Source organism: Zophobas morio, unplaced genomic scaffold (genome assembly GCF_036711695.1).
Source record: "Zophobas morio isolate AGI-343-1 ecotype UQ-CSIRO unplaced genomic scaffold, CSIRO_AGI_Zmor_V1 ptg000009l, whole genome shotgun sequence".
Lineage (NCBI taxonomy): Eukaryota > Metazoa > Arthropoda > Insecta > Coleoptera > Tenebrionidae > Zophobas > Zophobas morio.
The window spans coordinates 4,003,240-4,019,421 of record NW_026972114.1 but is presented as its reverse complement, the minus strand read 5'-3'; the positions used below and the strand labels follow the sequence as shown (position 1 = coordinate 4,019,421).

General features: G+C 33.0%; 2 protein-coding genes across 2 annotated transcripts in view; one reads left to right on the top strand and one right to left on the bottom strand.

Moving 5' to 3' along the window:
- The window catches only part of LOC135125763 (small ribosomal subunit protein eS21), a 567,386-nt gene that overhangs the window by 72,663 nt on the left and 478,541 nt on the right, over nucleotides 1-16,182 (bottom strand). The window lies entirely within an intron of this gene.
- Nucleotides 1,164-3,935, top strand: LOC135125678 (uncharacterized). Its single transcript, XM_064051326.1, has 4 exons — nucleotides 1,164-1,271; nucleotides 2,683-3,499; nucleotides 3,572-3,748; nucleotides 3,865-3,935. The coding sequence occupies exons 1-4, from the start codon at nucleotides 1,164-1,166 to the stop codon at nucleotides 3,933-3,935; spliced, it is 1,173 nt and encodes a 390-aa protein (XP_063907396.1).

Below are 16,182 nucleotides of genomic sequence, written 5' to 3'. Positions count from 1 at the left end.
AATATTAGAAACACCGCCCGGCCCTGGATTGCACGTTTGTTTTAAACCTGAAATACCATCAAATACATCAGAAATTGAGTATCCAGACCAACATCATGAACGCACAAGGTTGTTTCAAAGTCACAATCAACAGGATTACCGTATAGTATATATGGAAGAGAAATATTCGGCAAAAAGATTAATAATTTCTGTACCACCTTTAGCCGATATCACGACTGAATACACGGCGACCATGTACAAAATAATTCCGGCCCAACTTGACTGAATTCGTTCACTCGCTGACTGAACTAACTGAATAATCATCGTTCCCGACGGTGGCCTATTTGTTCCTCTCCAGGGTTCGAGAACACAGCTTCGAGGGTTTTCTGGGCCCGTCACGATATCCGCTTCCAGGCTTTCCTTTACAGAACGCTGCGCCGTCCGGCTGATGAGTCATACTACATATTAGAAGAAACACATACATACTAGAAGACCCATAGGCGTCGTACCGGGGCGGTGTATGGGTTTATTTCGTAACAGTTGTTTTGACATTTAAATCGTGCTTATAGTTAAACTGTGTAATATACGCATTTATGATTAAGGCTCGCTCATATGTATGCAAAGAAGTTTACCATTATATGCAAAAAATCGCTAAAATATGCAAGAAATATATGCAAAATATGCAAGAAAAATGACTTTTTATACACATTAATATTTTATTTCTCATTATTTCTTATAACACTTATAACTTAGATAATACTTATTTGGATTTAAACTACACATTTACAAATTAAAACTATATCGGTGTATTCTATTACTCTATTAACTAGCTATTTTACTGACTAACTAGTTGCTCTCTTGAAAAAGCTTCTTTAGCATCTACTTATTTTATAACATGTCCGAGTTCATCCGAAGCCCTTTCAAATTACGAGTGTGAAAGCGTTCATTAAACTGAAAAATTATAAAAACCAATCTGTGGCTCGTCGCTTTGGCCGCAAGCACGTTTCCACTGATCAGTATTCAGTTGTTTACTGTGATATCAAACTCCCATTGTTTATAAAAGTTTCCAAACTACTCCCAAAGTTTCGTAATAAGATATCGATTTTGTCCAACACAGTGTACAAAGTTCTATCTCTTGACGCAGACTTGAAGGCAGATATTTTACTGTTTCTTGCAGTGAAAATATGGCTGGCAGACCGAAGAAGCAGACTCACTCCATCGAGAACCTTCTGGAAATTCCGTCCACGTCCAAAGCAACCTCCAGAAGGACGATTATAGGACCTCCGAAAAAGGTAAGTGCGACTTGTATAACTTTGTTCGTTCAATCTCACGTCTGGATTCGTATTCTGCGTCCGGAATTAAAGAGTCGATTTCTTTATTCGTTTGTTGGACTGCGCTCAAGGCAGAGTTCGATATTCGTCAACGTCACGGTTGCGCTATTATAGGATAGATGGCTCTCTATGGACTGTTTGTAGTAATATTTTTAGCTAAGTTGGTTCATCATTTTCTTCGCTATGTAAAGTAAATCGTTAAAATACAATACGTCAACTCGCTGAGTTGTTTAAACTTTTGAAATTTTTTATACATAGCTGCTATTTTTTTTTTTTTAAGAACTTATTTACTTTTTACCAACATTTTTGTAGTTTAAATCAGTGTGTTACGCCTATCGACAAAATGCCTTTTTATAAACTTAAACGGTTTGGAAAAGTGTTTCTGAAGTTTGTCGACGAGGGTGCGGCGACTTTTTTATTACTTTTTTTTAACATTATTGCTTCAAATATACATTTTAGTGTCGGATTTAGCATGCAAAAATTATTATGAGTTTAACCCTATCAAATAACTAATTAGGTTTAGGTTACAAACTTTAATGTATCAAATTGTAATTATTTATCATTCATGGATTTAACTTAAATGAATAAATAGTACAGTAAAGCAAATGTGTGAAGTAAAATGTAATTCTGAACCGAATATTACCTACTATTTGGGTCTAATTCTGATTAAAGTTCATCCGGTTTCATCTAAGTGATATTTTAATATTGTTTACAAATAAGTATGTAAGGGACCAATTTTAAGTTGATTTAGCGACGTCGCAAAACGGCTGATTCCGTTAGATTTTTGCTACAACACCGTTTTGCAATGTCGTTAAATCAACATGAAATTGGCTTCTAATTGTAGAAATCCATAAGCTGTATATAGGGACAGTTTATACAATATTTTAACTAAAATTAAGTTAATTACGCATTTAACGAGGCGTTTAGCGACGTCTGATTGGCGTAGACTCGGCCACATGGTACTTTAACGCTGTGTTAAAAATTTAATGACAATCAAATATTTAATTGAGCTTGCGTAAACCTGGTCATCGTCTTTTCTTCCGTTTTTTGTATAGAGATTTCTCATCTTCTGTAGTAGTAATTTTTGTATTATTTACAATTTTGTTTTTATGGAAATTTATTATTTGTTATTTTTAGAACATTATATCGTCATCAGAGTTCAAAGACTCTTAATTGTCTTAGTTATTTTACTGACTGCACTTAATTTGATAAGCTGGTTATTCATTTTTACTCCCACTTATTTTTTATACTTACACTGATATTATGTTTCAAATTTTTAGATATTCTTTGTACATTTGGATTTTTTTTACTGTCCTAAGTAGACCGTACTTATTAACTTATTAATGATCATTATGAAGTTTTTAATTTTAAGAAAGCGAACTTTCCTGTTATGTATCAGATGTTAGTCTCTACAGATTGGAGTCTCTTAAATGAACAAGCAGACGTCAATACGGCTTGCTCACTATTTTATGAGAAATTAAATGACGTATTTGATACTACTGTACCGAAAATGAGATATAAAAACCACCGCTACAACTATCCTCCATGGTATAATAAAGAAATTATTCAATGTATTCGTATGAAGTTCGCTTTGCACAAAAAGTATAAAAAATTCAAATCGTCGTATTATTATAATTTATTTAAAGATTGCCGTTCACGTTGTAAAAGTCGAATTGCGGAAGCCTACAAAAGGTATATGTCCGATATAGAGTATTCCATTTCTAAAGATCCAAAAAAATTTTGGTCATATGTCCACATGAAGAAAGGGGTAACACGTATTCCAAGTTTAATGCACTACGAAGACCAAGAACTTACTGCTCCAATAACTATAGTCAATGCTTTTGCGAGTTATTTTGAGAACGTTTTTTCCACCCCGGCTTATGATAACTCCACTTTGAATAGTATTCTTTCAAATAATTCTTTGATTTCAATCACTAATGTATCAGAAGATCTAATCTTAAAGGTATTAAAGCAAAGCAAGAATTCCTTCACGCAAGGAGCTGACGGTATTCCTAGTTTTTTACTTAAGGACTGTGCTATTGTATTTGTAAAACCCTTGTTTAAATTATTTAATTTGATTCTGACAACTTCTACATTTCCAGAAATGTGGAAAATGGCTTGTGTTTGCCCGGTTCTAAAAAAAGGGGATCCTACTGAAATAGAGAACTATCGTCCTATTTCTCTTATATGCAATTTTGCAAAAATATTCGAAACAGTCCTATACAAAAGTATTTACCCTTGCATAAAACACCTAATTTCAGATCATCAACATGACTTTATTGAACATAGGTCCACTGTGTCCAATTTGGCATGTATCAGTCAAGTCGCAGCTTCTGCTATTGACAACCATGGTCAATTGGATGTTATCTATATGGATTTTCATAAAGCTTTCGACCAAATTGACCACCACTTACTGATTAAAAAGCTAGATCTTCTTGGTTTTTCAAACAATCTTCTTCTGTTATTCCAATCCTATTTGCGAAATCGAAAACAACGTGTTAAATATCAAAATTTTTTTTCCAGTCATTACATTGCCACATCGGGTGTTCCGCAGGGATCGAACCTAGGTCCACTGCTATTTTTATTATTCATAAACGACATCACGGAAGTCATAACAACAAATAAGCTTTTATTCGCAGATGATTTAAAAATATTTTGTCAGATTAATAGTCAGGAGGACTGTAACAAATTACAGCTTGATTTAGATTCCCTTACAACATGGAGTGACAACAATAGATTAAAATTTAATAAACGAAAGTGTTATATAGTTACCTATACCAGGAAATCTGCCCCTTTGATACATAGCTACTCTATAAATGGTACTATACTGGAACGAGTTGGCAAAGTTAAGGATTTGGGCATATTATTTGATTCCAAATTAACATTTAACTTTCATATAGAAGAAATTGTTTCCAAATCGTTTAAGCTGTACGGGTTCATTTATCGGAACTGTAAAAACTTTAAAAATGTTACTGTGTTTTGCGCGAAATAAAATCACCTTTTACTCGTAGTTACACGGTTTATTTAATAACGCACAAATAATATAAAAATTACCGGTCTCTCGGGTCGGCACGTCTTTACCCTCTCGATACTTCTCGACGACTCACCGAGAGCATGAAATAATAAAAATTAGGTAAACTACCCTAAAACGGGTGGGAGTAGGGTGGACAAATTGGCTACGCCCAAACCCCTGTTCAGGTAAACTGAACATACTGCATTAAACACATTATATTTTTCTCTAATTAGGTCTAGGTTAGAGTATGGCGTCTTAATTTGGTATCCTATTTATAAGGTATATACCTTATACATCAACTTGAATCCGTACAAAGAACCTATCTTAAGTTTTTGTCCTTCTTGACTGACGGGCAATATCCAGAAAGGGGATGTAATCATGAATTGTTGTTAAGTAAATTTCAATTTTTATCATTAGCAAAACGACGTAACATTATAGTAGTCAAGTTTTTGTATAAACTTTTAAATAATCAAGTTGACTGTGCGTGGCTTTTGGCCAACATTACTTTTTGTTTACCTAGATTAAATATGCGCCATGTTCTTACATTCTACTGCTGTACACCAAAGTCAAATGTTATGGCTAAATCTCCAATTCCAATTATGTGTAGGACGTTTAATCGAATTTGCCATTTATGTGACATAAATTCTGACACTTTGCAGTCGATTCTGTGCTGTGTTGTTAACTTAGAGTGCTGGAGTATCTGATTTGATTTTATCTATTGTTTTTTTCTTTTTCTTTTTTTCAACAGTATTAATTAAGTTCAAACCGGCTGATAGACTAAGAATTATATTTAAGTTATTTTTCTTTGTATTCGCACGTATAGGTTTTTTTTTTCAGTTATTTTAATATATATAAATTTCCTGTTATTGGGTGTAAATCCGTTGGAAATAAAGTATTATTATTATTATTATTATTATTAACAGGAAATACCTTTATTTTCTTTTTAAATTTTGTTTAAATAAAGAATTGCTGTCACTAGAAGATATACGTCAATAAGTAACTGGAACATGTTAGGTCCGTAGTTGTTCTGAATGTTTAAGGACTGTTTTAGAAGCGTTAATCCATAAAATTCGGCTAAGTGGTATTAATTTTTTCTTATGACTAGATTTTTATTGCTAAGTCGATGTAAATAAGCGTGCTACCCTTATGTTTCAACCGAGTTTTTCCTTTAACAAATTTTGTGTCTACCAAATTGGGTTGGTTGGGGTGTAATACTAATAATAAGTGTTGCCCTTAATTTAATCAATAAAATAAATTGACTTCATTAATTTTTTTGAACCACCTCATAAGAAAATCTAAAAAATATGAATGGAATGATAAGTCACAAGTACAAACTCATCATATTTTTTGCATTTTAGATAGGATTTATTCAGCAAAATTTAAGGGTGACGTCATCAATTTTTTTAGGAGGGATGAACAAATACATTTTGAACAAAAGTTTACCATGCTTATAATAACTTTAAAATATTCCCAAGATTTCAAAGCATTCGGTTTTGTAATTCCTGATTAAATCGATAAAATAAATTCACGCCTTCATTAATTTTTTTGAGTCACCCTGCATATGCAAATCCAAAAATATGAATGGAATGATAAATCACAAGTACAGACTCATCATATTTTGTACATTTTAGATACGATTTATTCGGCAAACTTTTGAGCTGACGTCATCAGTTTTTTGTAGAAGATAACCAAATATATTTTGACTAAAAATTTATTATGCTCTTTATAACCTTAAAACATCTGCAAGATTTCAAAGCATTCGGTTTTGTAGTTCCTGATTAAATCAATAAAATAAATTTACGCATTCATTAATTTTTTTGAGTCACCCTGTATATGCAAATCGAAAAAATTTGAATGGAATGATAAATCACAAGAAGAGACTCACCATATTTTGTACATTTTAGATAGGATTTATTCAGCAAAATTTTGTGGTGACGTCATAAATTTTTTAGGGGGGACGACCAAATACATTTTGATCAAAAATTTACCATGCTTATGATAATTTTAAAATATCTTCAAGATTTCGAAGCATTCGGTTTTGCAGTTCCTGAGTAAATCAGTAAAATAAATTTACGCTTTCATTTATTTTCTTGAATCACCCTGTATATGCAAATCCAAAAAATATGAATGGAGTGATAGATCACAAGTACAGGCTGATCATATTTTGTACATTTTAGATATGATTTATTCGGCAAATTTTCGAGCTGACGTCATCAAGTTTTTGGAGGGGATAAGCAAATATATTTTGACTAAACATTTATTATGCTCTTTATAACCTTAAAACATCTGCAAGATGTCAGAGCATTCCGTTTTGTAGTTCCTGATTAAATCAATAAAATATATTTACGCATTCATTAATTTTTTTGAGTCACTCTGTATACGCAAATCCAAAAAATATGAATGGAGTGATAAATGACAAGTACAGGCTCATCATATTTTGTACATTTTAGATATGATTTATTCGGCAAACTTTGGAGCTGACGTCATCAAGTTTTTGGAGGGGATAAGCAAATATATTTTGACTAAACATTTATTATGCTCTTTATGACCTTAAAACATCTGCAAGATTTCAGAGCATTCGGTTTTGTAGTTCCTGATTAAATCAATAAAATATATTTACGCATTCATTAATTTTTTTGAGTCACCCTGTATATGCAAATCCAAAAAATATGAATGGAGTGATAGATCACAAGTACAGACTCATCATATTTTGTACATTTTAGATATGATTTATTCCACAAACTTTTGAGCTGACGTCATCAAGTTTTTGGAGGGGATAAGCAAATATTTTTTGACTAAAGATTTATGATGCTCTTTATAGCCTTAAAACATCTGCGACATTTCAAAGCATTCTGGTTAGCAGATTAAAAATTAAATTTCAAAATGTTGTTTTATAATTTTGATTCTTTTTCCAAAAATCTGGACGTTTCGGGTGAAAAGTCGATTCAGAGTTGTAAACTACATGTGTAGGACTATGTTATTTTATACAATTGAAAACCCATTTACTATGTACAATTTTGAAGTAACGTCATCGCATTAGTGGTGGGGATGATTAGACAAATTTTGGTTAGCGTTTTACCATCTACATGATATTCTTAATATAAGTACAAAATTTCACAACAATCGGTCGAGTACTTTCGGAGATTATCTGTCTAATAAAAATCCGGGGGCAGACGGACAGACGGACAGACGGACGGACAGACGGACGGACAGACGGACGGACAGACGGACGGACAGACGGACGGACAGACGGACGGACAGACGGACAGACGGACAGACAGACGGAAATGGGAGACGAAGACTAAAAACTTACCCTAGCTCAAAATTATTGCGAAAGTCAAAATTAACTACTAGGTAACTATGTTTATACATTTTAGAAAAATTAAATATAAAAAGATTTACATACGAGAAATATATTTTGTGTTGCATTGAAATTTGACCAGGGTCCCGTTATTATGATACTCACCCTCTATTTAGTGTCCGCATTGAATAGTTTTTGTATTAATAGAAAAACTTGGCTTAATCGCGTTCCTTGTTTAGTTTAACATTTGTGGTCAAATAAAAACTCAAACAGCAGCATTAGTTCTTTACAATATTATTGTGAAATAAATTGAAACGCGATATCTTCATGACTTTTAGAAATCAATTTTCCCATTTTTTCGAGTTCAAGTGGGAATTATAAGGTGGTCCATATTGGCTTTTAAGTTTAAATGCCACGATCAAGCACCTAATTCAAATTTCTTATCTGTATTTGAGGGTGCGTTCTGTAAATTATCCATAAAATTTCTCCAAATGATGTTAATTATGTCCCCGCGACTGGAATTAAAGCAATAATAAGTGGGTCCAACGTCCATTAATCATAACCGGGATCCAAATGGCTTACTTCAAGGTATAAATCTCAAGATGTCCGTAACAGGATGTAAACAATAGAGGTGAAGAACCCAGGCCACCGAGACTATCATAAATATCTTGAATTTGTAATCTGGCACTTTGCTTAGTTCGCCTTCCGCTCGAGCGCCTACATTCCTTCTATTATCATCTCTTGCTCGAAACTTTACACTGATTCAATAACGGTGATCATTGGCATCGAAAGGTATGCACAGACACTGAACCCTTTACGCCTCGATGGAGATTTCCATTTGGATCTCTTCGGAAATTTTTACCAAATTTTCTAAGTGGATATAAATTATTAGGGTAAATATGCATAAATCAAAAGATGGGAGAGAAGAATATCCATACATCAAAGCGATTTCTTAAAAATCCGTTGGATTAAGTCTGTGGAGGAAGTAAATCTGAAATCTGTTGTAGCAAATGTACGAAGGTATATTTAAGCCACCACAGAAATTGTTGAAAATGGGGAGTAAAATACAATAATTAGAAGTTGCTGGAATACGACATACGCACTACTGAGAATGGACTTAAATAACAGTTCAGTGAAAACCATTATATCTATATAGCTTACTACAAAATATTAAAATTGTAACAAAGTGATTAGAATTTGACTTTTATTTGCAATTTGCTGACAAATTTATTTTTCGATTGCAATATTATTACGTTTAATTTTATTTGATATACCTCAATAGTTTAACACCATATGATGTTTTAAATTTGACATGTGGGAGGAGTCTTCGTAAGAAGAATTTTTGTAATATTTTTGCTAGACTCCTAGGCGCATGGAATTGCTAATTTATTGTCAAAGTAATGACCCTGTTAGCTAGTATTTTTCAGTGAAGGTTGAAAATCTAAATCGTTTAACTTTTTATTACAATTCTAATGATGACAACTCATAACGATTAATATTTTTTTCACTAGTAGCCTAGAAACATACAATTATGAACTTGTTCAGAGGCAGTGAAATTGATCATTGTAGACCAACGTCTATAAAAAAGTTAAAGTACTTGGCAATTAAAATCACTTTCATCAAGGCCAGCATAATTCAGTATTATCGTCTAATTAGTATCGGAATCATAAGTGTCACATTTTTGCTTATCTGGCGCCTGAATGGTATTTCATTTGGTTTGTGGAAAGCAAGCAAAAATGTTGTTGCCTCATTAGGAACCCAAGTCTCCCAGTTGCTGACTGGGCCTCATAACAACTACACCACAAGGCGGCGTGATTACCTTTGCCGCCACAGTACTCTCACCTCCCCAGAAATAGCGCGGTTGTACTGGAGCGTGAAGAAGATAGGTGCTCCGACTACTCTTACGTTCGTTGCTCGAACTCCGGTGTCGCACATTCCAAAACACAGTGAGTGTAGCGCGGTGGCCGAAGGATGTTTGAGGGCGTGTTCCCCGGCGCCTCCACCTCTAATTCAAGACGGTAAATGTTCCATAATAATCCGAAACGGTGACTATCATTGCGCGTCACTGTGAAAGTGTGTTTTAGATATTTAGATAGAACTGGTTTGTAAGAAGATCAGATTAGTACACTTATGAACGTTGTCATCGGAGTTCTGAATAATTTTACACACCATATTCTGAAACCATATTATTAAAAATGAATTTTTCGAAATTTCAAATTTTCTAGGTAATCACTACTGAACATCAAGTTTTTCATTTAGCGGCGTTTCTCTGTAGTTCAGACGATGGACATTAGTATTGATTCATGTTTGTTTCATTTTTATCTATTATTTTTGTATTTACAACATTAGGTTGTATCTGTCGAGGGCAAAAATCTTGATGAATAACAATGGTTTTGTCATTACCAGGGAATATTGGCTTTGGTTATGCTCCGTGAACAACGTAAGGGGAAACGCAATAACTTGAATCAAAATTTAGATTTAGATATGACCTTATGGTGTTTTAGAAAATTTGTTGTTGATAAATAAAATGTATCAAATCGACTAGAGAGCTGTAGTATTTAGAAACATCGTTTCTGTTATTCGCGTAAAAATATCTCTCTTTTAACACTTAATTTTGATTTTAACAAACTGAAGCACAGGATTTAATAAATAATTTGTGGTGTCCTTAATCGCATACGGTGGTATTTAATAATAATGTAGCATCAACTATGGTATTGATAATTTTATTAGTGGCCGAGACTGTACACATTAGTCGCGTGAAATTGTACTTGTGTGTAAATGAGAATATGTATTTATTAAATCACACGTGTTAAAAATTGTCTGTCTAAAAGGACGAGTGTTCTTTCCACTTAATAAATTAAGCACATAGAATTAATTACATCGTGTTTAGATTTAATAGAATTATATGGTATTTACCCTAGCAATCATATCAAAATTTGAATAAGTAGATAATACGCTGGTGTCTTTGACAATCACAGTTTCCTGTAGCTTCAGCAGCTCCTCTAACCTCATTTTGAGCGCGCAAGATGTCAGTTGAAGGTCGTGAGGTGATTAACGGAGTTTACGGTAAAATTAAATTTAAATCAGCTATTTACAATTTCTGCGTACAGTAAAATAAGATGATTTTGTAAGTCAGGTGATCAGTTACTTGTTTGTAATTTCTAATTGGAAAAGCCCCGATTTAAGCGGTTAAAATTTTGCTAGTAGGCACCTAAACTAGTTCTTTAAGATACTAAAAACTCAAAAACCGTAATATTTGTTTATATTACATACAACATTGACGTAGTGAGACATATTATCATGCTAAAACTAACATTTCGTCAGAATTAATGTAAATGACGAAAAGCCTGGCTAACTCTTGTTTTGAATTTGTTTGTTTTTTATTTTAATCTAAGGATTGATGTTTATTTCCAAATTATCAAATCCAAACAGCTTTACTTAAAAAAAATAGTGACGGTAAATATCAAAGACTGGTTGCATTTTGAATTTTTAGGCGAGGAGCTTCTCAGGAATAACACTTTAGGTACATGTTGTTCGCTGTATAATCAAAATTGCTTATATTTTTAGTCAGAAAACTTTGACTAAATTTGTTAAATAATTACAGCCGTCATTTTTCTTTAAATTATTCTAAAATTTGTTTAGCGCAGACGTAGCCACAGTGCCTTGAGTATTTTTTAAAAAATTGCGTACACTTTCAAATATTTTCGCTGAATCAGTTAAAGGCAAACTTACTGTTTCTAATTATTTTACAGCACTTTCTTTTATAATCTTACAGCAGTAAGTTTTGAGACAGTTTATGTAACTGTTTTACGAGACAAAAATTGTTGCTCACAATAATGTACCTAATGTTATAGCTAATGACAATACGATTTTTTAGGTTAAATGAGAAATTCAATTTGGATTCACCTTATTTTTACTTTTATCTAAAAGTTGCCAGTGGAAGTAAATCACTGTATATCATACGTGAGCGAAACGCCATTGTGAGATCAGTATCCCTCGCTTATAATATAGCACTTCTCTCACGTAGCTTTTGAGATGGCTTGTGACGAATGACGTAATAAATTGTAAAAATGTTTAAATTAATTATACGTTGAGATATAAGAATAGTAGTCTTGATAGAATTGAAGTAGAAAGTATCGAAATATTAACTGTAAAACATAGTTGCCTCAAATCATGCTCCCCAGTACTTTAAAACAGGTTCGGGTGGCAGCGGTAATTTTTTTAATTTCTCCTTATACAGTATGCGATGTCAGTAAGTGGTCACCATTGAAAGGCAACTAATAGAAGTCGCAATTTGAAGTATATTTTTCTACCTTCCTGTTTAGCACCTTACTTTTCAACTGACCAATTATGAGTTTTGGTTTTATTACGTTGATACTTAAGAATCAAGGGACATTGTGAAATAATATCCGTTAATTAATATTATTATTAATATTATTATATATACGTAAGTCAACGGGTGCAAGACCCAATTACAAACTTACAAAAGAAATGAGAATAAGTGTATAATAGGTAATCAGTAGCTAAAATTACTACTTTATCCCATAGGGAACATTAACAAAAATATCAAAATAATTCTAACTTAGATTAAAATTAATGGTCATTTGATAAACAGGCGAGTACTTTTCGACATCTATACGCGGTGTAGGCAGATAGAAACAACAGTGGTCACGAGAAGAAAGTCTTCGACAATAGATATAGAGCTTGCTGGGAAGATTGGAACAGTCAACTTGTGAGCACATTAGATTTCTATGAAAGTTCAATGAATAAGAAATGCGTCTATTGTTTAAATCCGTAAGTTGAAATCGGTTTAAAAGAGAGATTTGGGGTGTACCTCTTATTGGATATGTATCATCTACTCTATATGCTAAATATTTAAGAAAGCGGCGCTGAATTTTTTCTAGAGCGTCAGTGTGGTTTTGACAGAAATATAATATAATAAGAATACTTGCATATTCTAACCTAGAGCGCACATAAGAGAAGTATAAAATTCGCCAACATTCCAAGTCATTACTTACTCTACTGCAGGAAATAAAGTAAATCCGTTTGCAGTAATAGACAGTCCTCATATTTAGCTATATCTCTGTATATTTTTACGTCGTCTGCATACAAAAGAATATTAGAATGAATAGCTTGGACTAAATCATTAATATATATCACGAAGAAGAGAGGACCTAAGACTGAGCCTTGTGGTACGCTACTAGAAACAACAGACGTCTTGGACACATGCCCTAAATATTTTACAATCTGAAGCCTGTTAGCTAGATAAGGCTTGATTAGTTCCAGGAGAGCGACAGAGAATCCAATATTGTTCAACTTAACTAATAGAATTTTATGATTTAATTTATCGAAAGCCTTTGAGAAGTCCATGTATGCAACGTCTACTTGCAGTCTCTTATCAAAAGAGTCAGACACAAACTGAGTAAAAGTACATAAGTTGGAAGTAGTAGAACGGCTATACACGAAACCATGCTGAGATTCTGAGATCTTATTATGAATATTAAAAAGAAGAAATCTATGCAAAACAAGTTCAAAAACCTTACCAGGCAAATAGTTATCATAGGCTACTTTTAAATCACGCTTAATTTCAGATCTAATGTTTTTAAATTCATTGTATGTTGCCAGACAGTTATTTGATCTAAATTTAGTTAATTGTCGTACCGTAGACTTAGTTGAAGAATGCCTCTTACGTTTACGAATCTAGAATATGCCGACATGCATCTAGTTGATGGTGGGGTGCGAGGAAATCGAAAACGGCTGTGAAACGTTACAAGGAGTTATACTCAGACAGAAGAATTTGCGGATGGAAAAGTATTTATGCAAGTACATCGAACATTATCTGAATTCAGCACAGAGTAAATAAATAAATTTGATTTAGGACCAAATTCTGATCAAAATGCCGTTCAACGAGACAAACAAATCTTGGATTTATTAGACGACAATCTCAATTTAAACATTAGACAGGTCAGTCACTAGGTTGCTAAATGCTATTACAGCGTCATTGGCACGACAGTTTCAAATTTGTATTTAATAAAAAAGAGGCAATTTATTGTAGCAACTACCTTAATAAAGATTTTATTTTCTTTTTACATTCCTTTGAATAATTTTGGTACCACCGCCTGTCTTTATAGTTTAAAAATAACTCCTTGTTTTGTTTGTACTACTACAATTTGTAAAATAAATCCTTCTTATAGGTGCATTTTTTTTACAACTACAAAAGTACAATAGAAAAGAAATTATTGCAGATTACAACTCGAATGGACATTTTCTATGTGGTATTAATGTATGGCTACTTACATAACATACTCTATGTCTAGTTTCGTAGAACTTTGGCAAAATTTTTAGTAGAATTGTTTTAGATTTAATCATACAGGCTCCTCTATCAGTTATAATGATTTTAATTTTTCAGCGACAACCCTGCTAGGCTCTAAGATTTTAATTTTGTAACTATAATAAGGAATTCGCAACCAAACATTTATTAATTACATGATCATGTATAAATCGACCAGTCGTGATATGACTGCTTATCCTATAATTTACCGATGATATAATTCGCATCCTATCTATTAAGTAAATCGGTCGTTTCATCGACTGATATCCAGGTATGGAAAGAATTTAGTGCATTTCATTACAGTCAGTAGCCTATTATTGTTTAAATAATTAAATATTTTCATTAAAAAAATAATAATAATGTCACAATTGCGTGCATTTTTGTTACATACTTTGTGTTGAATAACTCTTGCATAAAATGAAATCATCTGGAAATTTTCTTCTGCAATTATTCCTTAAAAAATTATCGAATTCTGTGTTTTGTAGTTTATGCCAAGGAATGTTTGCAGCCAAAAGTACATTGAACATTGCAAAGTTCGTAATTAAAGTCTACAAAAGAGATATATGTACATAGGGTAATTGCCCTAGTAATGGACACTGCCCCAGTAATGGACACTGTTAATTGAAAAAATTAAAAAATTTCATAATTTGCGCCAAAATAACTTATTTGGGTATGCCATATGCTACAGTAGTTTAAGTCGCATATTCCACTGTGATTTGACGTTGCTAGCTTCAGTACATTTTCTGAAATAGAGAGTCTTCAAGATAGCTGATGACAAAACAGCTGTTTCAAGTTGTCCGGTGCTTCCTTAGTTTAAATTTTGTAAGTGAGCAAACGTTGTGTGCAGTTGCTGTTGAGAACATTTGTTTACGTTTAATCTTTGACCAGGTAAGTTAAAAACAGATTTTTATGGTTGAAAACACATATTTCCTACAAATAACGATTTTTACGGGGGGTGACCAGTACTGAAACAAGAAATTAAATAATGTGTTAATAATGGACAGTGGGATGTCCATTACTAAACAAGAAAAATTCAGTAATGGACACCAGTCATCCGATGCCGATATTGAATTCTTACCAAGTTAAGATTGTTTCTAATTCAGGTACATGTGATTTCCTACAAAAGGGGAATGGAAAAAAAGAAGGAAAAAAACAGAAAGTTTTTTTGCTATTCGGAGGAGAACATGCAAAAGGCTATCCAAGCGGTGAAAGAAAATGGGCTAAGTAAAAAAAAGGCTGCCCAACAGTACCATGTTCCTCGTAGTACTCTAATCAGGAAAATGGCAGGAGACAGTCCATGTTGTAGAAAAATGGGACCTCCATCAGAGTTATCTGAAAATGAAGAAAACGTATTGGTTTCATGGATATTGGCCATGGCGAAAAGAGGATTCCCAGTACACAAAACCAATCTCAACATGTCTGTAAAAAAATACTTGGAAGATAATGGTAGAGAACCTCGCTATTTAAATAAATCTAAAACACCGGGAAGATCTTGGTGGGAAGGATTTCTTAAATGGCATCCAGAAATCAAACAGATACATGCAGAATCTTTGAGTAAAGCTCGTGCAGCTGTTACCCAAGACCGTATTCATAGATGGTTTGATGAAGTTCTAGATTATTTCAAAGAGAATAACCTTCAAGACATCCTTCATGATCCCACCCGAATATTTAATGGAGATGAATCTGGATTCATGCTTTGTCCTAAAAGTGGAAACGTTTTAGAACCAACCAAATCAAAAGAGGATTTTTATCAAAGAGTATCTGCTGAAAAAGAGCAGATTACTGTTATGGCTACATTTTCGGCAGATGGAAAGATAGTACCACCAATGCTTATCCTTCCATATAAAATGTTCTTTGTCTTTATCACTTTTATACAGCAGTTAAAGTATTGCACATTAACTATATTTTATATTTACCTTCTTAATCGCCTTGATGAGTTCTCCTCATGATTTTCTATGTTTAACTAAAATTTAAAAAGAGTTATAATGTTTTAATCAAATTATTTATCGTACAATGGACCTTTACAGGTGTTATTTTGAAGAAGGATGATCTAGGAGCCGAAATACAGTCTATGACCAGTGCAGGTTTAGGTGTATGAAAGTGGCCAAGCAAAGAGGATATTCTTTATTATTTCAAAGAAGATATTGTATGTGTCATAGACGAGCCAAAGGTTAAAAATACTAGAGGCCATTTTACTGTTCCAGAAATGAATAAGTATGAATAAAAT